Source organism: Candoia aspera, chromosome 3 (genome assembly GCF_035149785.1).
Source record: "Candoia aspera isolate rCanAsp1 chromosome 3, rCanAsp1.hap2, whole genome shotgun sequence".
Classification (NCBI taxonomy): Eukaryota; Metazoa; Chordata; class Lepidosauria; order Squamata; family Boidae; genus Candoia; species Candoia aspera.
The window spans coordinates 6,107,162-6,134,538 of NC_086155.1; the positions used below are offsets into that span (position 1 = coordinate 6,107,162).

The 27,377-nt window shown below is 42.7% G+C and overlaps 1 protein-coding gene across 1 annotated transcript in view; it reads left to right on the forward strand.

The window, feature by feature from the left end:
* MYT1 (myelin transcription factor 1) overlaps positions 1 to 27,377 on the forward strand; it is a 112,660-nt gene that overhangs the window by 76,187 nt on the left and 9,096 nt on the right. Inside the window, exons 18-22 of the mRNA XM_063296919.1 lie at positions 980 to 1,063; positions 15,167 to 15,388; positions 22,726 to 22,817; positions 23,345 to 23,448; positions 24,381 to 24,524. Of these exons, the coding sequence (XP_063152989.1) occupies positions 980 to 1,063; positions 15,167 to 15,388; positions 22,726 to 22,817; positions 23,345 to 23,448; positions 24,381 to 24,524 (646 nt within the window). The remainder of the gene's footprint in view (positions 1 to 979; positions 1,064 to 15,166; positions 15,389 to 22,725; positions 22,818 to 23,344; positions 23,449 to 24,380; positions 24,525 to 27,377) is intronic.

Sequence of the window (27,377 nt, forward strand, 5' to 3'; positions counted from 1 at the left end):
TTCTTAGCCAGACACTATTAATTGCAAACTGTCTCCCCTCAAAGCAAACGGCTGTCTTTTCGTTCATCTTCTTTTTAATTTTCACCACCACTTTCCTCTCTTTTGAGGTGTGGAAATGGAAATTATCAGATCAAAGCACGTGCAAGAATATCAAAGGGAAAAATGGTTCCCTTTCAGTGTTAGGATGAAAATGGGATGTTCATTTGAAGGGAAGGCGTTTTTTTCATCAATTAATACTTTCCAGTGCGAAGTGGGATAAGGAAGGTTTTCCCCAGCTTGGGGCCCTGCCGATGAGTTATTTAGACACCATAACTTCTTTCTTTAGTACTGTTGTATCCAGCTTAGCCAGGGATATTTAGCTATTTCAGTTTGTGCAAAGCATTTGAAAATTCTGCCCCTTCCTCCAAGGAACAGACAGACAGTCAGTCATCAGGCTGAGATCAAGCAGAAGTCATTACTGCCAACAGCAGACCAAGGTCACTCCCCTACACATTCTCACTGCCTTTGTCCCCACTAAAATCAAGGTCCTCGTTGGCACACAGCAGGCAGTTCTCTGCTAGGCAAGATCCAGGAGGACAGTCCAGCAGGCACACCGAGCTGGAGTGGAATAGGAACGAGGTAGAAAGAGTTGCCACCTAATTTAGATAACATTTTTGACCTTAACCTACCAAGGATGACAACTAACATTCACCCTCAAGTGAATGCACTAAGAGAAAGCTGAACCAAGTCGGTGTGTTAACTTACCACAAGGTCAGTCTTCTTCTCTCCTGTTCCCCCTTCCTTCCCCCATTTTATCTTAGCTCGTGAACTTTACCAAATTTAGATTGGCGTTCAGTACAGAAAGTAGTATCCCCTCTGAGTTTAAGCAAGCCACAAATGAAAACGGAAAAAAAATAAGGTGACTAGAATCTGGCCTGAGAAGGAATTTGCCAGGCTCCATATGATGTCCTTGTTTATTCTTCTGTTTTAAAACATGTAGTTTATCAGGTTGCCCTCGTGCCAAGAAAAGTGGAATGAAAATCACACCCACAAAGGACGACAAGGAGGATCCTGAGCTGATGAAGTAAGTAAGGGGGAAGTTTCTGAACCGTTCGCAGAACCTATTTTATTGAGTTGGTCCTACCTCAAATCCAAATAATGGAGAAACAACTTCATTAGTTTTATGTGATGCATCTTTTTTTTTTTTAGCAAAAACGTGCCTGGCATTATGTAGCAGGTTGTCAGCATAGCATAAAAGTTATGCCAAGGGTGTGCATTTATTAAATGAGTTTCCAGAAAAATTGTATCTTTTTTGGCTCACAGGAAGGGGAATGAATCTCTTTTAAAATAAAAAAGGGGTATTATTGCACTTGCTCTGAGCATGCACACCCCTAGAAATCCTTACTGTCATTGCTTGTTGCTCTGATATGTTTGGAAATGTTTAATTATGTCAAATTGCTTGGTATTTTTGTACTGCATTTTTATGTCTGCATATTTTGGTGCAGAAACTACTGGGATTTAAATATAATTAGCTTAACACACGCAAATCATGTTGGTGACATTGATAGAACGATTTCCACGATACCGTATTACATCAATTAAATTTCAAATGCCAGTATACTTCATTGGGAAGTCATTGTGGTCATCATCATCATCACAGATTAAAACCTGTCCCTTTCCTAATTCTTCAGTAACCCTCAGAACTAGGAAGATTGAATCCAGAACATAATGTGGTAGTAAAATATACCCCACCACACGCATGTGAGCTGCATTCAATACCAAACCTACAAGTCCTCGCTTAACAACTGCCCTGTTTAGCAATTGTTCAAAGTTCCTATGGTGCTGAAAAAGTAATTTTACAACCAGTCCTTCCACTCCTGACCATCGCAGCATCCCCATGGTCATGTGATTAAGATTTGGGCACTTTGCAACCAGTGGGTATTTACAACCATTGCAACATGCTGTGGTCACATGATCACCATTTGCGTGCTTCACAGCTGGCTTCCAATGGAGAAGCTGGCAGTAAAATCGCAAGTCGTGGTCATGTGATGTCTCGCTTAACGACCTGTGGCAACTTGCTTAATGGCCGCAGCAGAAATGAGGTCATAAGTCCATCATTGTTATATGATGTCCTGCTTAACAACTGTGTTCCTTAGTGACAGAGTTGCCCACCCCAATTGTGGTTGTTAAGCAAGGACTACCTGTGTTCCCCAGCAAACTACGAAGGTGTGTTGGGTCTGTTCTCTTTGTACCCAAACTGACTTTAAATGTGAATGTTCAAAACTGCATTTTCCTTCTTACAAAGAATGGTAATTTTTGTTCATTCCATGTAAAACTGTCCCCTATTTTCAGCACCTCTAAGGGACTTATATTAACTTGTTACCAGAGGCAAATATATTTAAATTCAACTGCCTGGTTGTCTGAAGACCACACAGTTAATAGTTTCAAAAAGATTTATTCTAGGGACATTCCATGTTTCCATGAGAAAGTTAAGTGGATCCCTGGAGGGCAATCTTCTTTTTCAGTGGAAGCCCAGAGTAGAAAGAGTAACCTCCTAATTCAGGGTAATATTTTACCATGCAAGAGAATGATATAAATACCTACTATCCTGATTCACTTTTCTGAGATCGTTCCAGCAGGATTTCTAAGTGACAGTACAAAACAGAGTTTCATGTTGAGGCTGTTTTGAATGTTGGCTACCATCTAGGATAGAAGGTATGAGTCATTTTTGGCAGGCATCCCATGAACTGAGTTTCAGGTATGACATGGTGCTACTTCAATGCTCTGCAACTGCTTCCCCACATCCCTGGTCCCCACTTGCCTCCTGATAACTTTGCTTTTTCATGATTTTTTGGAACTGTTCTCAAGAAATCTCAGGAAATCAAACAAATGGATGTTTCTCCTCTTTGGTACTTTAGCACTAAAGTAAGAATGTTTGGGGGAAAGTATGGGAAGCTATAGTACATGTACATCACATCAGAGTTTTCAGATCAGTCAGGAGAGGTCCGCAAAATGTCTTCAGTGTCCTGGAAATCTTGCCTATGGTGCATTCATTAATTTCCTTTCCTAGAGTAAGTTGTTTCGGAAGGCTGAGTGTGGCACCCAATGGACAAGGTTGGCTGATCTTTGAGACAATGGATCAATTCATAATAGGATCTCTCAGAGACAAGGACAAACACAGCCACAAACTACATCCTGAACTATCCCAAAGATCAAGCAATCTTCTCAGCTGGCCACCCCACTCAGTCTTCATTTGGAATGTAATCCTTTATTGTATTCCAAGAAATAATCACTATATAAAATCATTGACAGTTTCTGAGTGAACGGGAAGAGTTGTTCAGATTTATACCTGGCCAGATTTGAAACATTTCATGTTCTCTTGCAGCACTGCCCACTTGGGAGATTTGGATTTCCTCTTATTTGTAGTCCTCCTCATGTCCATTGATGATGCTTGTTTACATTCTCTGCATTTGTGTTCCCCCATTCAGATAAGGCCACCAAGATAAGCTGGAATCTTCCAGCCTCTTATCTGAGCCCTGACTTTTCATAAATGATATCCAGACTGGAAAGTCTTGAATTTATTTATTTTTTTAATTTACTGATTTATTGATTATTGCATTTAGACCCTATAATTTTATTTTATTTTATTTTTAGAATTTGAGGCAGTGTACATAGAGATCTCCATTTATTTTACACTGAGAACCGCAATCCTGTGAAATAGTTTGAGCTGAGAAAAATTGTCTGGTCCAAATCATCCAGTGTACCTCTGTGGCTGAAGGTGGATTTAAACCTGAGTCCGTATGGTTCCATTCCAATACCTTAATTGCCACATTGCACCAGTCAATCCAGTCTTCTTCTATACCCAGTAACCTCACAGTATGGTGGATTTGCATTTTGTATTCCTAGATCAAGTGGTATTTCAAACCAATAGTGAGAAATCAGCCCATTAATACATTTGGATGCTCTCTTTCTGACTCCTTCTCCGACCTTGATTTTTTCCATTACCCTAGAATTTTCTTGGGTCACATTAAGAACAACAAATTTAAAAAAGCATAGCAAGGTTGCAAAATTTCTGCACACTTAAGCATCCGTGGTAAACAAGGATGCTGAAAGTGATCCAAAGGTCTTTGTAGGAACCAGATGACATTTGGAGCCATCTGCTCTGTCTGTTTATCACTAGGAACAAGAACATTTGCATCCATTGAGCCATATCACAATTAGCAGGGTAAGCAATGTTGATTAAAATGGACAACCGCAATTTAAAACCTACATTAAAAAAATAAAATATTTTCAATTTGAATGCTCTAAATCAGCAGGTAAAACCATGTATTATCTATAATGTCATTCTACTCTCTAATGGCAACGTGACAGAAAACAAGAATGGAAAAAGATCACACTAGATAAGTGCTATATTATACCACTTATAGCCCATTAGTGTAACTAATAGGGGTATGTAGCTTTTTCCTTTGCACTGACTACCCCCATGTGAGCTTCAGGAGAATTATGATAGCAGCAATACAGGCTGTTAATGTGTCCATGTATTACTGGGGATTGTCAACTATTAATACATAGAAATACGTGGTCCTCAAAATAGAATTAGATAGTTAAGCATTTTCAGAACTAAAATGTTGGCAGCACGATTGACCAGAAGATGGTCCTTTAAGCTGGAAACAAGAACAGGAGCTCTATGACACCTTGAAGACTAACACATTTATTATGAGATATCCCAGCCTAGCATCCCACAACTGATACAGGCTGGGGAATTGGTCCCAACTCTCTTTGGGAGGTCCCCTGATTGGGAATGGCTGATTTAAGCCTTCATGGGCTACAGTTCAGATGTAGAGAAATGGTGAGTTATGAATAGAATCTTAGGAACATACTAACTCAAGGGAGAGTCTAGCAGAACATGGACTTCCTGATTTTGTTTTGTTTTGTTTTTGTTTTTCAGGCCCCAAAATTGTTTATGGAAAGGAATTGGGGGCAGGCGGGGCATTCAGATGGATAAAATGCTGTGTGGTTGTTAATGTTACAATGTGAAACTTCAATTTTGTGGGCTTTCTGAAACCATTTATGGAAAGATCTAATGACAAACACAACCTAAGTAGGTTTTAGCTTTAAAGAGGTTCTGGGGGACTGAGAAAAGGAGGTTGTATAAAAGAAGAAGAAAGAAAGCACTCAGGGACTGGAGTTCAAAATCAAGCTGACCCTTTGGGTCTTGGGCAGCCTGAATCTACCTTTTTGCTTTCTGCATTTATAGACAGGATCTAAATATAAGAAACCGAATAACCTTTAGCATCCACTGATACTAGTTTTCCTCCACTTCTTTGGACTTCAAGATTTCTTAGTTTGTATTTATTTTGGCCTTGAGGATTAAAAAGACCATTGTTCAGTCCTTTTTGAGCATTTCCTTATTTCTGTTCAAGGAATTCAGCAGATGCAAGGCCTCTTCCTGGCTATTCTGAACCACTTCCTTAGGCTTTTTACTTCCATATTTTTTAAAATATATATATTAGGCTTCCCCCTGTTTATGAGAAGGGCTATAGTAGATCACACCACCAACCTCCAGTATTTGGTCTGCCCAGTGGCCACCCAGATGCCTTGCCAGACATTCACAAGCAAGACACAAACACCACACATCCACCACACAACCACCACCTACAACATAGTTAACTTGATTTCTGCATTAACTAGATCTCCCAGGCACCTGGAAATATCTGGATAAGTCTGGAATTTTGAAGGTCTTAAAGCACCCAGGGACTGGAGTTCAAAATCAAGCTGACCCTTTGGGTCTTGGGCAGCCTGAATCTACCTTTTTGCTTTCTGCATTTATAGATAGGATCTAATTAGCAGTCACAGTTGGTGGCCAGCCATAGTCCTGATCATGATCAGCATCTAAGAATTGAGAGCAGGCAATGTGGCAGTTAACTAGAGGGTGACTTTGATTCTTCTGTATTTTCTACTGCTTGGTTGAGCAAATGAGAGGTTGGAAACCCAGGAGAGATAGCTTTCTTCTGCTGGCACAAAAAGAGAGTGCAAGAAGGTATTTAGTGTTGCTGTTCTTGGGACCTTTGGGTAAAGCTGATGGACAGTTTTGCACAGTCAAGAGATATTACCAGGTGTAAGCAAGCATCACTTGGACAGAAAGATGCTGGTGATTTGAATAAATGGAGCCCTCCATGGAAGCAGGAACTGGGGACAAGGGAAGGTGGTCTTCTATGTTCTCATGGAGATCCTGTGTTGTGAATGCTGTGAATGAGTGCTATAACAAGGGTGTACACTCACACAGATCAAAGACATTCAGGCTACTTCCATATAGTTTCTTTACCCTGCTCTCCTCCCCTGCCAGAGCTGGCAGGAAATCATACTACCCCAAATCTTGCTGATCCCCATCTGCCTTTACTATGCAACCAGAACACATCTCCACCATGCTGCTGTCCACACAGCGTTAACCCACAACATTGTAAGAGCCATGCTTGGGGGTTCCCATAGCTGAACTTCCTGCCCCACCCAGCATCACCTGGATCAGTGTTTTTCAAACTTGGCAACTTTAAGCTGTGTGGACTTCAACTCCCAGAATTCCCCAGCCAGCATGGGGTGGGGTAAAGAGATCAGGGGCCAGACTGAAGGGGTAGGTCCCACAGGAAACCACCAAACCCATTGGAACCACAAGTTGGCCAATACAGCATACTTCATTTCTGCTTCCTCAGTGCATGTGTAACCCACGTTGCCTCCACACAGTATCTTGAGATGGGTTATGTCATGAGTACTGATGGCGAGCAGGAGGGGGCCTCGATCCAGGGCGGAAAACGCATGCGTAGTACTGAGGAATTAAGCAGCCATTCAAAGAGACACAGATCAGACCCGCCTTAGCTTTTGGGGTTTATATATCTGGGTTTTTCCCACGCTTCTTCAGTTTGTTAGGATTCTGTTTTATGTAGCAGTAATAAACACTAGAGACCTACTCCTCGTCTCAGTGTGATTTCTGACTGTTAGGACATCAATCCTAACAAACTGAAGAAGCGTGGGAAAAACCCAGACAGATAAACCTCAAAGTCAAGGCGGGTCTGATCTGTGTCTCTTTGAATGGCTGCTTAATTCCTCAGTACTACGCATGCGTTTTCCGCCCTGGATCGAGGCCCCCTCCTGCTCGCCATCAGTACTCATGACAGGTTATTAGGGAAAACACCACTTCTTAGAACCTGAAGCCCCCTTTGACTATCTCAGCTACAGGGAACACAAAGATACAGGTGGAGGCATGCAGACATGTGCTGAGGAAGGGGTTACCTGTAGTGAGACGTCAGGACAAGAAGACCAGGTGGATTTGTCCACCTCAGAGGCACTTCTATGACCACAGTCGCTGCCTTGTTTCTTGTTTAAGCTAACTGTTGAATGAAACAGGCGGGGGACAGAAAGGAGGGATCAGTGGTGCTGAAGCTGTGTGTGATGAGATGCACAGTGAGAGAGGAATTAAAGTCCAGAAAGATCAAGGAAGAGAAGCATGTCAGTCAATTTGTCTTCAGGCAAAAGGGATACATAATGGGAGCAGTGGATGATGGGGTGATTGAAATGGAGATGAATTGAGAGAATCTGTCATTTTCAACAGGACCGCTTGAAAATGAGGTATTATCAGTGATATTGTCCTAAACAAAGGTGTAGGCTGAGGTTGTTGGGGCCAAGTGACTTAAAATGTCATGGATGATAAAATGCAAATTAGGCAAATATCATACAAGGTAATATGCATGCTTATATGAAAATACGTCTGCTGTTTTGGACCTTTAAATCTGGGATCCCCAGCATTAACCCATTTCAGGGGTTAACACAATAAATTGACCAATCAAAGCGAATATTTGTAGCTCAGGGTTGAACCATGGAGTCCTTGGTGCTCTCTGAGCCTGGTTGTTTTCTTGCAGACATTTCATTGCCAGGCTAGGCAACCCCTTCAGTGCGAAGAGGGAGTGGGCCTTGCTGTGGCTTGCCCTGCTTGTGTTGGTGGGGGTGTTGTTCTCTCCTTGGGAGTTCTTTGGTTGGGCTGTTGTTTGCTGCTTAGTTGATTGCCTGAGTTAATAGTTCCTTGATTAGGGTGTCTTGTGCTGTTTGATGGTTCGTCTGGTGTTAATCCTAGTGTTGATTTGTGCATATCTGGGTGTTGATTGCTGGCAAGGGAGTGTCCTGGTCTTTTGGCTTTTCTGTTGTCTCTTTTGAATGGTATGTAGATGTTGTTTCCTTCTATGTGTCTGTTTTTGAATGGACCACCCTATACCTTTTCATAATACAAATGTTGAATTATATCATACTAAAATATGAATTTCATGTTGAGCCTTTTTGCTTCTTTAAAAACCAGCGTCCGTTGCATATTCCTGAAAACCACGTTTCCCCTCATCTGTTGCCTCTGTGGATAATGTAATATGTCAGGGCAATGGAGGCCTCCCAACCTTCATCTCCCTGCTTCTCCTCTCTCCCTGCCTGTTCTTCTCTACCCAGCAGGATGCCAGAGGAAGGGAGATATTACACTCCCCAGAGGTCTGAATTCCTGCGGAGAGAGGGCTTTTAAAATTAGGTCATGATCTGGGAATTGTCCCTGCTGCCATGGTTCAACCAAGAGAGTCAATTAATTACCTCCAAGCCATTACCAACAATTGTCACACATGGCATTTATGTAACATTTTTAATGGGTTCACCGTCCTTCATTATTTCAATCCCTACTACAACACATACAGAGTTTGCTGTTATATGATTTTTTCTTAAACCATAAATAGCAGCCCCAGGTGCACTGATTCTCCCTTTTTTCCCATGCTAACAAACTCTTCTGCCCAGACTTACTGCGTTTAGTGGTGGTTGTTATGGTGAACTGCTTCTGTCCTGCCTCAAACAGCACCTGAGCTGGTTCCCAAGGCATGGAAAGGGAGGGCTTAAAAAGCTTCTTTATATTCAGTGATCACAACCCTAATCTGTTCCCTGTTGTACATCATCGCTATTTGAAGAACAATTCTATGTCAACTATATTTCTTTTTCTGAATATTAGATATTACAGTCATCCATAATCAGTTGAGATAGTTCAGTATTATTATTTTGCAAGTGAAGAGCTAGTGGCCTTTGTTGTTTATTCGTTTAGTCGCTTCCGACTCTTCGTGACTTCATGGACCAGCCCACGCCAGAGCCTCCTGTCGGTCGTCAACACCCCCAGCTCCCCCAGGGACGAGTCCGTCACCTCTAGAATATCATCCATCCACCTTGCCCTTGGTCGGCCCCTCTTCCTTTTGCCCTCCACTCTCCCTAGCATCAGCATCTTCTCCAGGCTGTCCTGTCTTCTCATTATGTGGCCAAAGTATTTCAGTTTTGCCTTTAATACCATTCCCTCAAGTGAGCAGTCTGGCTTTATTTCCTGGAGGATGGACCAGTTTGATCTTCTTGCAGTCCAAGGCGCTCTCAGAATTTTCCTCCAACACCACAGTTCAAAAGCATCTATCTTCCTTCTCTCAGCCTCCCTTATGGTCCAGTGGCCTTAAGCAGTGTTTATAAAGGCATGGGTGAAATTTGAACTGTTGACAGCACTTTCGTCCATGGTGATGACTCTGTTGGGTACAGCTCAGCTCTCACACATGTGATTTTCCTAGAAACAATACAGACGTGGTTGGTCATTGCCTTCTTCCAGGATGTTCTTCTGACTTCCTGGTCTATCTCATAGCCCTGGGATTTCCTGGTGATATCACATGTAACTATTACCTAGGCCTGACCATACTTAGCTTTTCTAAGATCACCAAATGTGAGCCAGGTATTCCCACCTGTGGTAGGCCAACTCAACTCTTCCTTAAGATCAGCTTGACTCTTGGTGACTCCGTGAACGCCATTCAGTTTTGGGGGACAACAATACAGAAGGGGTTGGCCTTTTCATATTTATCATACAGATAGTCCTCACTTAGCAACCACAACAGGGATCGGCACTCCGCTGCTAAGTGGCGTGGTCATTAAGCGTGAAGTCATGTGACTGTGCTGACTTACAATGCCAGTTCTGTCAGTTCTGGATGTCGGTGTTAAGCAGATCATTGCGGGTCGTTAAGCACAATGTCACGTGACCATGACTTGCAACTTCCTGCTGGCTTCCCCATTGACTTTGCTTGTCAGAAGCTGGCTGTGAAAGACTCAAATGGCAATCATGTGACCATGGGGACGCTGCGATGGCCGCAACTTCGAGGACCAGTCGTAAGTCCCATTCTTCAGTGCCATCATAACTTCAAACAGTCACTGAACTAATGGTAGGTAAGTGACTGTACTGCACAATTAGAGCAGAAAACATGTCCTGCAAGGTTGAAATCCAGCCACTCCCCACTCCATTCCACGGAGGCTTCAACCTTGAAAAGCAGCAGCAGCAGAATTGCCCCATGGAGAACCTGCAAGAAGGCAATCCTTCCTCTCCATTGCCAAACTTCTCCAGTCCTTGGGAAACAAGCATTTTGTCTTCATAAACAAGGCACCCTCTCATGTAGGTCCCTGAAGACTTGCATTAAGGAGGCCCAGATTCCAGTGTTGCCGCTGAGAAAAAAATAGATGTTGTCCCTGAGGTCTTGTTCTCCTTTCCTCTTGTGTAATGGTGTGTGGGAAAGACCTTGGGAGACTGAGCTAAAAGACACTACCAAGGGAACGGTCAGATGAGAGACAGCTTGCAGAATTGCAAGATTGATGTCAGATCGAGCTAATTCTACTTTATTGTAGAGCTACATTGACCGAATCTTGCAAGTCTGAAAGTACAATTCCCCCCCCCCCCCATCTCCCTTACATCCCAAGAAACTAGGGAGGGTCCCTTCTGAGCCTCTTGCCCCGCCCACTATCTAGCTGCAGGCTATGCTCCCTTTTATCTGACCATTCCTTAGGCAAAGTCTCTGGGCCCAGTCTCCCAAGGTCTTTCCCACATACCATTACATCTTGCCACTGGAAAGCAGGCATTCTTCCCCGTCATGTGGTGCCACCAAGACAGAAGATCCCAACACCTTCCACATACTATTTCATCCTTCCGCCTTCCCTCTTAAAAAGGCTAATTCAGGAGGGCAACCCACTCATCTGAGCAGCCCTTGCTATCTTTTCAATTAAACAGCAATAAAACATTTTAGAACTCTCACACACACAGGCATGCACATACCCTCGATAGAGCTCAAGCTGTTTGCTCCAGTAAGGTGCTGGTTTATTTTTTATAACAAAAGTGTAATGAAAGTAAAATTAGCAATGTAAAATATCTAATGGCTGAGCTGTAAACGCTGCATACTGATTGTTGCCTTTGCCTTACAGCCTCTCTTTCCCTCTTTCTCTCGAGATTTCAGTCACTTCCTTGCAATCATGTAAACAGCGATGCGGTCATGAATGTAGTCAGCCTCCCACTTGCAGTGATATCCTAAGTGAATTGTCCCACATTGGCACATGATTAAAAACAGGATCAGCATTTCCAAATTATCTCAGAGGGGGGACGAAAGAGCCACGATGGGTTCTCAACTGTCAATTCCTCTGCTTCCTTTTTTTAATGGAATAAAATTAAAACGCTGACGAAGGTAACAATGAAACATAGAATAAACGAAACTCAAGTGAAGCCACAGTGCGTTTTGACAGTTGTCTTTGAGATGCCGAATGGTTTCTCTGCATAAAGGGGTAGCTGAACTTTTTTTTCCATCAGCATCCTTTTTTTTAAAAAAAGCAAGATGTTGCAAACATCGAGGTATGCTTTTCATTGACATGTACAATTAAAGAAATCATAATCATAATTTATTACTTGTATGCCGCCCAACTCTCAACAACTCTGGGCAGCTCAAACAATCAGAGAAGTTACAATAAAATCAATAAAAAAATAAAGATAAAAGATGGCAAGCGCGATGAAGTGTATGAGGATTGGAAGAATGGCACTAAAGTTGTCCAATACAGAGGGAAAGGTGGAAAGCATGAATACAAAACTAGAGAGACTGGTTTGTTAAATGTGCCTAGGAAGGTAACTGTGGTTGGATTGTGATTGAAAGGGTACAAGAAGTAAAAATGAACAGAATTTAGGAAGTGCCCTGTGGCTTTAGGCCAATCAGGAAGCATGCAGGCCAGATTTTAGCCCTTTGGCAGGTCACTGATAAATGTCATAATATTTTAAAAGTTTGTTGTATTGCATTAAATGTGCCTAGGAAGGTATTCGATTGAAGCAACAATGAACAGAATTTAGGAAGTGCAGGGTATTTTATGCCAATCCAGAGGCATGCAGGACAGATTTTAGCCCTTTAGCGGGTCATTGAAAAATATACAGTATTAATATTTAACAGTATACATGTAATGGTAAGCGAGAAAGGCCTTGAAAGATGGGGCGAAGAGGCGCTGCCTAGGGAACAGTCCGATAAGAGAGGGCATAGCCTGCGGTTGCATAATGGGCGAGGCAAGAGGCTCAGAAGGGACCCTCCCTTGTTTCTCAGGCCGTAAAGGAGACGGCAGGAGAGTTGTACTTCCAGACTTGCAAGATTCTGTTAATGCAGCTGTACAATAAAGTAGAATGAGTTCATCTGGTCATGTTTCCTGTCTGGTCTACCTGGGAAGGCTGGCCATATGAGCATGTGAAGAAATGAAATGCTTAGTGAATCATTCCATATTGAGCAGGAACAAGAGATGGATGTGAGATACCCCTTTAGTAATTTGATATATTTATGGATAAATGTGTAAGGAACACTTGTGGTAACGTTAGAAGTGGGATGATTGGGAGGTTGAATGTTTATGTACTCTTCCCTACACAGGTAGTCCTCGCTTAATGACTGCCCTGTTTAGTGACCGTTCAAAGTTATGATGGCATTGAAAAAGTAACTTTATTACCGGTCCTCACACTTACGACCATCATGGCATCCCATGGTCACATGATCCCCATTTGCACACTCAGGGCTGCAACTAGGGGGTGCAACTGGGGCATGTGCCCCAGGCACCATGCAGGTAGGGCGCCAAAATTAACCCGGAGGGGCACCAAAATGGGCACGAAATCCATGTTTGCCCCGGGTGACACAGACCATAGTTGCGGCCCTGTGCACACTTCACAGCCAGCTTCCAACAAGCAGAGTCAATGGAGAAGCTGGCAGTAAAATCACGAGTTGTGGTCACATGATGTCTCACTTAACAACTGTGTCACTTAGCAATGGAGTTGTTGGTCCCAATTGTGGTCATTAAGCGAGGACTACCTGTAATCAATACTATGTTAGCTGAGAACCTGAATGATTTGCAGATGGGTTATGTCAAGCAGCTTATCTCACATACTAATAAAATAATGCTTAAGATTTTGCAATACATATCTAAACAATGCATAGATGGAACAAGATCTGGTAGAACCCCATGTCTGATTCAGGAGATTCAGAGGCACCTGAAACCTATCGCTAACCTCCAGTAAATACTGGGAAAGGCAAGGGGTTTCAAAACAGTTGTCTATTTTTGCTTTATTAATTATAAAAATTATTCTGGCAAAATTATGTCCATCGAGTCACATAGGACTAGAAGAAGCTATATAGGTTGCATGATGAAACAGGAGGAATGGATCTGAAAATTAATGTATCAAAGAACAAAGTAATTGAGTTTGACATGGAAAATGAAGTGAACAACTGCACGTTTATTTATTTATATATTTACTGGACTTATATGGCCAGCTATCTCATACAGTGACCCTAGGCAGCTCACAGCAATCCATAAAACATAGTTAAAAACATACCCTTTCCCCCAGGTACCAGACCAATCATCCTTACAGCTCAACCCCCATCCTAGCGCAATGCTTGGGGGAAGAGCCAGGTCTTCACATCCCTCCGGAAGACTAAAAGTGTAGGGGTCACTCTGATATCTGGTGGGAGGCTGTTCCAAAGGACTGGGGCAGACACCAAGAAAACACGCCTCTGAGGTTCCATCAGATGGAAACATTTAAAGGAGGGGGGGACCTGGAGTGCACCCACCCTATCTAACCTAGTAGGACAGGCAGATACCCTCAGGGAGAGGTGGTCCCACAAGTAACCTGGTCCTGTGCCATGTGGGGCTTTCAAGGTGATAACCAGGACCTTGAATTGCACCTGGAAAGCAACTGGAAGCCAGTGCAGCTCACACAGCAGGGGTGTTACACAGCTGAACCATGGGGCACCCAAAACTGCACATGCTGCTGCATTCTGGACCAGTTGCAGCTTCCGGATGGTCTTCAAGGGCAGCCCTGTGTAGAGCGCATTGCAGTAATCCAAACAGGAGGTGATTAAGGCATGCGTGACCATGAGCAAGGCCTCCCGGTCCAGGAATAGGTGCAATTGGTGCACAAGATGGATTTGTGCAAAGGCTCCCCTGGCCACAGCTGCCACCTGCTCTTCCAGCAGGAGCAGGTTGTATGGAAATGTTGAAAAAATACAGCAAGTAGATGAACATGTGTGTCTTGGGAGAATATTTACTAAAGAAAGGAAAAGAGATGGAGAAATGTTAGGATGTACAAATGCCAGTGGTGAATAGCTTATAGCTTGCTGTGAGGACTGCATGCTTGTCAATAGAAGTGAAATTGTAAAACAGTATGCTTCTGTCCTTTGATGTATGCAAGTGACAGTTGAGTAGGTCAGTCAAAGCAAGAAAATAAGTTGCAGTGGAAATGGGAGACTTAATACTTGATGTCTCCTAAACCTGGATAAGCTTCTTGTAGTAAAAGAAGAAGAGATAGGACCAAGGATGAATATGGACTGAAAACAAAAGTGAGTGGCCAGTATTAAAAAAGTATGTTGATGTTGGATGGATGACCTCTCTCCAAAAGAGAGAGGCGAGAAGTGTAAAGAACAAAAGGCAAGATCTGAATTAAGGTATGGGTGTGGTGGAGGCAAGGATGGTCTGCAAGGATAAAAAGGTGTGGACAGATATAGTGAATGGGTTGGTTAATTCAGATTTGGCCAAATTTCCTTTGCTTTCTCTTCCCCGTGGCATCAAGTGCAATTGCCAGGACAGCCATTTAGTCACCTGGGAAGAGGGCTCAGCATTTAAAGTCCTTTTAAAGCCCAACAGTTCTAGATAATTAAGGGGCATCTAGAAGGTGACACCACACACCAATATATTCCTAAGGCTGGCCTTACCTGTCCATTTCTGGCAATTAGTTCTACCACATCTGGGTGAAGCAGCTGTGAAGACTGGAAGGTGAGTCTTCCTATTCTGGTTTCCACACTTATGCTTCTTTGTAATTCCCTAGGTGCCCTGTTCCTGGATGTGTTGGACTCGGACATATCAGTGGCAAATATGCTTCCCATCGCAGTGCCTCAGGTTGTCCCCTCGCAGCCCGGAGACAGAAGGAAGGTTCCCTCAACGGTTCATCCTTTTCATGGAAGTCGCTCAAGAATGAAGGTCCAACCTGCCCAACTCCAGGTTGTGATGGTTCAGGTCATGCAAATGGAAGCTTCCTCACTCACAGAAGGTAAACCTCAGGCATACAGCATGTGTTTCGTCCATAAAGGTTAAATATCCCTGTGCTGTGCCAGTGTTGTCCACACACAGCATGGTGGAAGCTGGTGGGAATGATTCTTCACAGTGGTACCTTATGGAACACTCCAGTGTAAGTCCTGAGCAGTATAATGGGGTATAGTGAGTTTCTGAATCCAAGTTTAGGAGACATCAAGTATTCACATCCATTAGAAACTTCATTTTATGGCCCAGCTCTATGATTGTATCTTTTTATGGGGCAATCTGCAGTGGAATTCCTGTAATATATAAATTCTTATCCAAATGCAGGGATGTTCAAATCATGATGAATTTCTAATGGAGGTATAAAAATACGGCTTATAAACTCGAGGGGGAAAAAATGCCGCCGAGAAACAAGTTTACAACAAACATAAAATAGATGTTTTCTTTCTCTAATTTTCCTCCACTGAAAAAGGAGAAAATAATAAAAAGCAGAAATTAGAGAAATCAATCTCTCTTCCCTCAATGAAGGAAAACATATTTTGTTTGAAAATGTATGTAATTTCAATCATTTCAAGAACACTTCCTTAAAGTCTCCAAACTTTTCAATGATCTTTTTTTTTTAAATCAGAACTGAAACATCCTATCCTCAACCCTATCCTAATTATTTTTGAGGTGTCTATTATAGTGATCTTTGACTCTCAGTGAGGTAGCACTTCCCCAGACAAAGCTGGTGCTCAATTTGAGGGTCCTCCTGGACTTGAGGCTCCTGCTCAAGGAGAAGGTGGCAGTCATGGCTAGAGGGGACCTTTGCCCACCTATGTCTTGTGTGCCAATTGCACCCATTCCTGGATTGGGAGGCCTTGCTACAGTCACTCAAGCCTTGGTCACTTCCCAAGTGTTCTATGTGGGGCTGCCCTTGAAGACCACCCAGAAGTTACAGCGGGTCTAGAACATGACACCTCATGCAGTATTGGCACCTCTCGGTCTGCCCATGTTACAGCATTGCTGCGCAAGCTGCACGGGCTCCCAGTTTCTATCTGGGTGCAATTCAAGGTCCTGGTTATCACCTTTAAAGCCCTACATGGCACGGGCCAGGTTTGTTTATTTATTTGTTTATTTATTTATTTTTCAAATTTTGTTACCACCCATCTCCCCCAAAAGAGGGACTCTGGGCAGTTTACAATAAAATTAATACTATAACAATAAACGTTAAAATCCCATAAAAATGTAAACAAGTTACAAATATAAAATACAATATAAATAAATATAGGTTGTTTGCTGGACCACCTCTCCCTGAGGGTATCTGCCCATTCCACTATATCAGATAGCGTGCACACCCTCCTGTCCCTTTCCTTAAATGCTACCATCTAGTGGGACCTAGGAAGTGCACCTTTCCTGTAGCAGCCCCTGTCTTGTGGAAGACCCTTCCCCTTGAGATCCAGCAGGCCCCCACTGTCTTAGACTTCCAGAAAACTGTGAAGAGTTGGCTTTCCCCCAGGCTCTGGGATAGCAAGGTTGAAGCCAAGGGATGGTAGAGGTGATTGAGTGTAGATCAGTGTTTCTCAAACTTGGCAACTTTAAGATGTGTGGACTTCAGCTCCCAGAATCCCCCAGCCAGCATGGGTGGACTTCAGCTCCCAGAATTCTCCAGCCAGAATGCTGGCTGGGGAATTCTTGGAGTTGAAGTCCACACATCTTAAAGTTGCCAAGTTTGAGAAACACTGGTGTAGAGAGATGATTGACGGGGCACCAGGTTTTTCTTGATTTTGGGTTTTTTCCTCAAAAAAGGTCTTTTTCCTTTTTTGGGTTGTATTATTTTTATTGCTTGTGTTTTTATTACTGTTGTTAGCTGCCCAGAGTTGCATGCCGTAAGATGGGCAGCCTTCTAAATCTTTTAAATAAACAAATAAGATCTGTTCTGAAGCAATATTTCCATTCTTGCTATCAAAATGATCTAGTTCAAACTGGCACTTCAGTCTGAAGGATCAAGTCACTCAACTGTGATTTGGCCAGCTACTTTGCTCCAGAGAAAGGAGATTCTTTGGGTCCAGGTTGGCAAAGGAGTGTGACAAGGCTGTATAGTGTCCCCTTATCTGTTCTACCTATATGCTGAATATATATTGAAGGAAGCTGGACTGGAAGAAGATGAGTGCGGTTTTAGAACTGGAGAACATCAATAACCTGTGCTATGCTGATAACGCTACTCTGATAACCAAAATGCAAAGGATCTGCAAGCTCTAGTAATAAAAATTAAGGAGCACAGTGAAAAAATGGGACTAAAATTAAAGATAAAGAAAACCAAACTAATGATAACAGGCAGAACAACCAGCCTTAGAATTGGCAATGAAGATATCAAAGTGGTGGAGAGATTCTGCCTTTTAGGATCAACCATCAACAGTCAACAAGAAGTCAAGAAATGCACCACAGACACTAATGTGTGTAATTTCAGTCATTTACACATAGTGGGCAGCAACAGTAAAGGAAGATCCTGACCACTTTATTGACAATGGCAAGGGCATCATTTCATAATGTGCGTGAGAAGGCAATGGTTACCCTTTCCTTTATTTTACTAAGAAACCCACAAGGATAGACAAGATGAAGTGGGTGATGATACAGTGGCAGATGGTGGGCCACTCAGGTCAGGTGGCACTCAACATACTACTGAGGAAGACCTGAGGATTGTTTGGAATACCAGTGGCATTAATGACATGACTAGATTAAAGCCTTTGGGATGTCTAGTTGCTGAAGTTGCTATGCAGGAAAAAAAAATCCAAAGCTGCAGTGGGAACATGGAACTAAGAAGCATGAACATGGGAAAGGTCAACACAGCGAATGATTAAATGAATTGTCTAGACATTGACAGCCTGGGCATCAGCAAATTGGGATGGACTGGAATTGGACCTTTCAGTCAGACAATCATACTATTTACTATTCAGGACATGAAAAGCAAAGAAGGAACAGCATTGTTTTCTTAGTCAAGAAGGATATAGCAAAAACAGTACTTGGGTACAAAGCAGTCAATGACCGAATAATACCAATTAAACTTCTCAGACAATTCTTTAATATGACAGTGATCCAAGTTTATGCTCCAATCAATGTAGCAGCAGAAGAAGAGGTTGATTAGTTTTATGGTCAAACTTAATCTGAAACTGACAGAACAGGCAAGCAAGATGTGCTGCTTATGGTTGGAGACTGAAATGTCAAAGTTGTAAATAGTATGGAAGAAAATGTTGGATTGTACAGCCTATGAAACAAAATAAAGTGGGAGAACAGCTTATCAGTTTCTACCAGTCCAATGATTTATTCATTGCTAATATATTCTTCAAACCATCAAAACAGTGTCTACAGTATATACATGGACATCATCAGACAGAGCACATAGAAATTAGATTTATTATTGGTACAAAAAGGTGGAAGAGCTCAGTTATAACAGAAAAGATGTGGCCAGAGACTGACGTGGAATAGATCATGAACTGTTCATGTGCAAATTCTAAATCAAACAAAAGTGGAAGAGCAAAACCAACCAGTTTCTCCACTAGGATCTTGAGCATATGCCATTTTCAAGGAGAACTTCAGGAATCACTTTGAAGCCCTGAATCATATTGGTAAGAACCAGAGGAGCTGTGGGATGAAATCAAATATAAGGGTGAAAATGAGGAGAGACTGGCACAGTCCAAAAAACAGATGAAAGCAAGCTGGATGTCAGAACAAACAGTGAAAATTGCCAGGAAGAAAAGCCAAAGCCAAGAAAGACAAAGATCTCATGAAGACACTTAATGAAGAACTTCAGAGAGCTGTTAGAATAGACAAGTAGCAGTACTACAACAACATCTGTAAAGACATCAAAGAGGGAAACAGATATGGAAAAACAAGGAAAGTCTTCCAAAAGATCTCTGAACTCAGGTTCCAACCTCAAATTGGTATGCTAAAGTACACCAGTGGACAGGTAGTAACTGATTCAAAGGAGGTAAAACTAAGATGGAAGGAGTAAGCTGAAATAATGTACAGTAGAGATGTCAACACCCAAGATACCTTAGAAGATATTCCTTTTTACAAGACCTTCTAGTACTAGATGATGAAGTTACATCAACACTCTGGTCATTACCAAGTCAGAAGGCTACGGGAACCGGTGGAATACCCATTGAAATATGATAAGAAACAGAAGAAGAATCAGTCAAGGTTCTAACCAAGCTGTGCCAGCAAATCTGGAGAATGACATAGTGGCGAACAGATTGGAAGAGGTCAATCTATACCCAATACCCAAAAAGGAGAATTAACAGAGCATGCAAAGTATCGTACAATATCTTTAATTTCACATGCTAGCGAAATAATGCTTAGGATCATCCAATGCAGATTAGAGCCCTACGTGGAAAAAGAGATGCCAGATGTTCAAGCTGGCTTTAGAAAAGGCTGAGGAACACAAGACGTTATTGCTGATGCACACTGGATAAGTGAGAAAGCCAAAGAATACCAAAAAGAAGTCAATATGTGCTTCGTTGATTATAGAAATGTCTTTGTGTTGATCACAAACTGTGGAAGGTGCTCAGAAAAATGGGAATATCAGAACATCTTATTCTCCTCATGAGAAACTTAGGTCAGGAAGACATAGTATAGACAGAACATGGCAAACCAGACTGGCTCCAGGTTGGCAAATGAGTGCAACAAGGCTGTCCCTTTATTTGCTTAGTCTAGGTAAAGGTAAAGGTTTCCCTTGACATTAAGTCCAGTCGTGTCCGACTCTGGGGGCGGTGCTCATCTCCGTTTCAAAGCCGAAGAGCCGGTGTTTGTCCGAAGACACTTCCTCCGTGGTCATGTGGCCGGCATGACTAAACGGAACGCCATTACCTGCCCGCCAAAGCGGTGCCTATTAATCTACTCACATTTGCATGTTTTCGAACTGCTAGGTTGGCAGGAGCTGGGACTAGCAACGGGAGATCACCCCGTCACGCGGATTCGAACCGCCGACCTTCTGATCGGCAAGCTCAGCAGCTCAGTGGTTTAACCCGCAGCGCCACCACGTCCCTTATTTGCTTAGTCTACATGCTGAATATATATTAAGGGAAACCCACATACACGTGCATACACACACAGAACTTTTGCTGTGGTGCCCCCCATTTATGGAATGGCCTCCCCAGAGAGGCTCAACAGGTGCCCACATTAGCATCCCTTTCATGCTGGTGAAGTCCTTTCTATTTTCCCAGGCTGCCCACCGCAAATTCGTGACTCTTGGTGGATAACAACCATTAAAAACTATACAAAAGCATAGAACAATATAAAAGCAGCAGAAATACCATCAGCAGTGGAGGGAAGAAGATCCACCAGCAACACATTAACACAACCACCTCACAGGCTCCAGATTCCCAACGCCAAATCCACCTCTTTAAGGCCTTGCAAAAAGCAGACAGGGTTGGGGCCAATCTAATCTCGGGGGGGATGATGTTCCAAAGGGGGGACGCCATGACAAAAAAGGCTGTCCTCCTGGGCCCCGTCAGATGACACTCCCTGGTGGACGGGACTCAGACCATGCCTCTCCTGCCAGACCTGATGGGGCAGGTAGACACGACTGGGGAGAGGCGGTCCTTCAAATAACCTGGCCCCATGCCATGTAGTATTCTAGAGGTGACGGACTTGTCCCTGGGGGAGCTGGGGGTGTTGACGACCGACAGGAAGCTCTGGCGTGGGCTGGTCCATGAAGTCACGAAGAGTCGGAAGCGACTAAACAAATAAACAACAACAACAACATGCCATGTAGGGCTTTCTAGGTCCCTACCAGCACCTTACTGAACCCAGAAGCGCACCAGCAACCAATGCCACATGCACCAAACAAGAGGCATCCATAACTGCCCACCCCATTTTGGAATTCGAAGGACTGCCTTGCTGCTGTCTATTTTGTATGGCGTTTTCGTTTTGCATTTCACCTCATCTTACTGCGTATGTTTTTGTTCAAATTATATGTTGTTTTATTGCAAACTACCGAGAGAACTTCAGCTATGGGGTGATTTGATTTTTTTAATTCAATAAATAAATTAGACACACACACATACACACACACGGAGTATGTATGCCTATACTTCAAAAGAGGGAACTTGCCTTCCTTTTGAGCAAAGTAGTATATTTCCTGTGACTGCGCTTGTTGGGAATATAGTAAAGGGATCTCCCTGCCTAATTTATACTTGCCTTCAGCCATTAGCAGTGTTCTAGGATTTCAAGCTGACTGCTTTTCCATTCCTAATATTTCCTGAATTAATCAGAAAGATAAATCTACCCAAAGATCATGTATGGCAGGGTTCCTCAACCTTGGCAACTCTAAGCTGTGCGGACTTCAACTCCCAGAATTCCCCAGCCAGCAAAGCTCTAAGCCCGCACAACTTAGAGTTGCCAAGGTTGAGGAACCCTGATGTAAGGAATTCACAAAACTGTCAGATTTAGTATTAATGGGCATCAATAACAAAAATCTTGTGGGTTAATAATGGATCAAGTTTAACTACCCATTGATGGCACTGAGAACAAGTTAGGACAAGATTTTGCAACTGTATATATTATATTATATTATATTATATTATATTATATTATATTGTATTGTATTGTATTGTATTGTATTGTATTGTATTGTATTGTATTAATTAAAAATTAATTAATTAAATAAATTAAAATTATATTATATTATATTATAATATAATATAATATAATATAATATAATATAATTTTAATTTATTTAATTAATTAATTTTTTTTAAAAATCATATGGCATAGCAGTTCGGTGTTCATGCTGCTTTTTCTTTCTGGGAAATCCTTGTGAGGTCCAGCAGCCAGATGTGTAGACAATTTAGCCGTGACAAGTCACATTGCCCGGTGCACCACGAGGAGGCTAGTCTACATTGCACCGAGTTGGGCTGAAAGGGAGTGACTGGCCCAGGGACACCCAGCCGGCTTCCAGGCCTCAGGTGGGACTAGAACTCACAGACTCCTGGTTTCGAGCCCAGAACCTTAACCACTAGCCCAAACTGGCTCTCTAATAAATTAATTAATAATATATTTATTTTAATCCGTTCAATTGTGTCCAATTCACAGACACTGCTTGGACAAGTCCCTACTGTTTTCTTGGCAAGGTTTTTCAAAAGTGGTTTGCCATTCTCCCCTAGGGCAGAGAGAAAGTGATTGGCCCAAGGTCACCCAGCTGGCTTTGTGCCTAAGGCAGGACTAGAACTCACGGTCTCCTGGTTTCTAGCCTGATGCCTTCACCACCACACCATACTGGCTCTCTTAAATGTCAATCATGTCAATTCAGCTTGAATTATGGTGTGGTTTCGATTCATTTTGGAAGTTCTAATAAGACTATTTTTCCTTTAGCTTATCGGGGTGTCCAAGAGCTACTTTTGCTGGAAAAAAAGGGAAAATCTCAGGGGATGATATTCTCAACACTAAATTCAAGACCAGCGATGGTAAAATAATTTGATTTATTATTTGTTTTGCTAGTTTTGCAATTTGGGGGTAAAGCAATCTACAATTGGTTTATATGTTGTATATATTCACACCATTAATATTATTGACTGACCAAGATGACTCATACAGATTGGATTAGAACTACCTAAATTGTTCACTTAAAAATTGCACTACAATTTCGGCATAATATTTCTTGCACTAGGGAAATCCCTCACAGTCATGAACAGATCCTGCTTCTCTTTGCAATCTCTCTAATATTTTTACAAAGCGTACATCTTCCAGAGGAGGTTTTGTTCAAGAAATTAGACGCCATTATTTCTGACAATGATTACCTAGTGTCCAGTGTAATTTGTTGGGGCTAATCAAATTAATTTGTTGCCTCTTATGATGGCCTCATAACTCCCAATAACAAGCTGGGGGATGCTGATTATTTGAATACATCGGGGGCTCGGTTTGAAATAAAAACAACCATGTTATTATTGTCACCAAGATGATTGCTCTCTTATTCCACCCTCATGTCTGAAAGTTCTAGAGAATGATGAAGAAATCAAACAGTTAAACAAAGAAATCAGCGAGCTGAATGAATCCAACACTGAGATGGAAGCAGCCATGGTGAAGCTGCAGTCGCAGGTACGTTAGCCGATTGTCGTTGCGATGGCCATCATCCAAAGCAGGAATGCCCTGATTCCTAGATCAAGGTCATCTCCGTTTTCTTAACAAAATCTCCCCTGCGCGCTGCTTCCATGTTGCAAAAAATTGGGAAGGGTACCAAACCCATGCCTACCGCCTAGAGTCCCTCTGGTGGGAGGAGATGGGCGGGGACAAATTTGATAAATAAATATAAATAAATAAACAAAGAAACCATTCCCAGTGCATTGCTTTTCTTTTTCTTCAACCAATTTATGGGAATGATGACATTTAAAATGGGTTTAAGCCACCTACAGCTAGTCCTCACTTAACGAGCACAATTGGGACCAGAATTTCAGTTGCTAAGCGAAGCAGTCATTAAGCGAATCTGATTTTACGACCTTTTTTGCAGCAGTTGTTAAGCAAATCACCACGGGTGTTAAGCAAACCACATGGTCTCTCATTGATTTTGCTTGCTAGAACCTGGCCAGGAAGGTCGAAAATGGCAGTCACGGGATGCTGCGATGGTGAGGACTGGTCACAAGTTGGATTTTTCAGCATTGTTGTAAGTCCGAACCATCACTAAATGAATGGTCATTAAGTGAGGACAACCTGTATTTGAGCCAGGGGTAATATCTGATCGTTTGAAAGGGTGACCTCTGCCGTAACACCAGTCTTTTCTATTGACCAATCCAGTGTTCCTCAGCCTTGGCCACTTTAAGATGTCTGGACTTCAACTCCCAGAATTCCCCAGCCAGCATGGGTGGACTTCAACTCCCAGAATTCCCCAGCCAGCATGTTGGCTGAGGAATTCTGGGAGTTGAAGTCCAGACATCTTAAAGTGGCCGAGGCTGAGGAACACTGTTCTAGAGCATTCATGGAGCGTTCAAAAGCTACTGGCCATTTCCCCTGTAACCCTTGTTTGAATCCTGCAGATCTCCAGCATGGAAAAAAACCTCAAGAACATTGAGGAGGAGAACAAGATGATAGAGGAGCAGAACGAAGCCCTCTTCCTTGAGCTCTCAGGGCTGAGCCAGACTCTCATCCAAAGTCTTGCCAATATCCGCCTTCCACACATGGTAAGAAACAGCCGTGTCAGCCCAGCTTCTGTCTGTGTGATAATATCCCAGTTTCCGGAAGCATTATCGCAAGAGGCTTTGCCTATCGTCAAGAAGTGGAAGAGAAAAGGCCTCTGAATCATTGATTCATTCTTTTCTACCGCTCATAACATTCAGTAGGAAAAAGCACCGTTATGAATAAGCTGCTGTCTCGTATCAAGACACAATAGAGGCGAAACAAAGACATGGGAAGATTGCTCGGTCCCCGCCACTAGCATTAGAGCCTTATCTCCACACTGGAATATGTGAAAGTAAATCTCATAGAAAACTGAGGTCCATCATGACAGGACCCCTTGTTCAACCCACCCAACCCCCATTCATTTTTTTGCTTTAAAAAGAGCTGGTTGAATCTAGCCATATGACGAGGGATCATATCAGCCCTACGAGGTAGTCCAGACAAGATGCACAGACCATGAGTGCTAACTCTACCTTTACTATAAGGTTACAGAAAGAGAATCTTGCAAGCCTGAAAGCCCTTCTCCCCTCCTTTTCTTTTACTCTCTTGAAAACTAGGGAAGATCCCTCCTGAGTTGTTTCCCACCCCCCTTTTCCTTCTGTGGCCTGAGATACCTTTTCCATGACCATTGTCTAGGCTGCAGATCTTCCTGCTGTCTCCCAAGGTCATTCCCACAGACCATTATGGGAAGTTAAAATAGCATCTGCTATCCAGCATACAGCTGCCACCCGGATCTATCAACTTTATGAGTGTTGCACCAAGAAGACAAGAGCATCCACTGGTTCTAAAGCCAGTTCAGATATACTGAATTGCTGTCGTTGCTGTTATTTAGACTCAGATTTATATCCCAGGAGTAGCAGATCTAAGCTGCAGAAATCTAGATGACCACTACATGGCAGCAAAGAGATGCTCAGATCTTGACAGACCAGATCTGGTAGTCCTGCTATCCCAAGAACAAAAGGTCTCACCTTGTAATGGTATGTGGGAAAGACCTTGGGAGATGGGGCCAAGAGGCGCTGCCTAGGGAACTGTCAGATAGGAGGCAGCTGAGCCCTCAGCTGCATAGTGGGAAGGGCAAGAGGCTCAGAAGGGGCCCTCCCTTGTTTCTCAGGCCGTAAAGGAGATGGCAGGAGAGCTGTACTTTCAGGCTTGCAAGATTCTGTTAATGTAGCTTTTCAATAAAGTAGAATTAGCTCATCTGGTCATGTTTCCTGTCTGGTCTACGTGGTAAACCCACCTATTGAACTTCCTTCTGTCAAGCTCAAAGGATTTCTTAGCCTTAGACAGTTGCTTACAAACATTAAAATTATGTTTCATTCTTTTTGCAGGGAGGTTTTCTCATTTCTCACTTTTTTCATGATTAAGGGGCCTCCAATGTCGGAAATTGCCCCAGCCAGTTTTAGAGGATCTGTGTTCCTCCATTGTTACCAACAATCACCCAATATAATAAGTTAGGCTGAGATACAAAAACTAGCCCAAGGTCACCCTGTGACTGAGAGTGGATTTGAATAAAACAAATACATGACCGAATGCACAACATGGGCATAAAAGCATTTTTTCATGAAATAAAGTATCTATGTTTTCCTTTCACATATATGTGTTCTTCATAACACCAACGAAGCAACTTCACTGTGGATCTCAGTTTTATTGGTTTCATGTTGCAGTGCAGAGTTATTGCTACTGCACTTTGTCTCTCACAAGTCTGGAATTGTTTAGCTAAAACCAGGGTTTCTCAACCAGGGTTATGTGGCACCCTCGGGTTCCCTGGGTGATCATGATTTATTTAAAAAGTTATTTCAAATTCAGCCAACTTCACATGAAAGAGGCAAGTTTCATTCTTTATTTTCAGTATAAGAGCACTGTTAATGAATATATACAGGCTTACACATGAAACAAATATAATAATTTGGTAACTTCTGGCCTATATTGGAGCCTGAATGTGCAGGGGTTCCCCAAGGCCTGGAAAATATTTCAAGGCTTCCTCCAGGGTCAAAAGATGGAGAAAGCCTGGCTAAAACTGTAATTTTGGTCTTTTAAAATGTATTTATTTCATTTATTTAACTTGATGGTGGCGCTGCCGAACTCTGGGCAGCTCACAATAAAAAACAGAAAACAGATACAATAAGATGAATAAAAAATAGGATAAGAGAAATAGCGTAATTAGGCTGACCATATTTCCTTGAGACAAAAATGGGACATTGGGATGGCAAAACGAGGCAGGGCTGGGTGACGGGCTGGATCTGCAGGCAGGAACTTCTCCGGTTTTCTCGGGCGGGGAATCTTCGGATTCCTTTGTTTGCGAGAGGCAAGGCTGGGCTGGAGAGTCTAGTGAACGGTCGTCCCCGACAAGCCATTCTTCCTCTGGCTGTGTTTTTTTCTTCCCGCCATTTCAAGGCAGAAACCAATCGGCTGGCCCTTTGATCACCGCCTATCAGCTGATCCTGTTTTTTCCTTTTTAGGTTTCCTGCCGTGTCGAGCTCTGCGGCTTTTTTCCCACCATTTCTGCCGAGCTCCCCCTCCTTCCACTCAAAGTCAGACTGCATTCTGACAGGTTTGCGGGAACTTTCAAATGTTTAAGTAAGGTTTTTAAGAAAACGGGACAAAATGGACATTTATATTAAAATGACAGGACGGTCTGGAAATGTTAAAAAAACAGGACTGTCCCATTCAAAATGGGACATATGGTCAGCCTAAGCATGATGGCAGTCTGGACAATATTAACAGAAAAAAAATATCAATCACATCTAACAAGGGGGTGGTCCTATGCACCCTGCCCCACGGCTTGACACAACAGCCAAGTCTTTAAGGCTTCCTGGAATACCATCATGGTGGGAGTCATCTGAATTTCAGGAGGGACC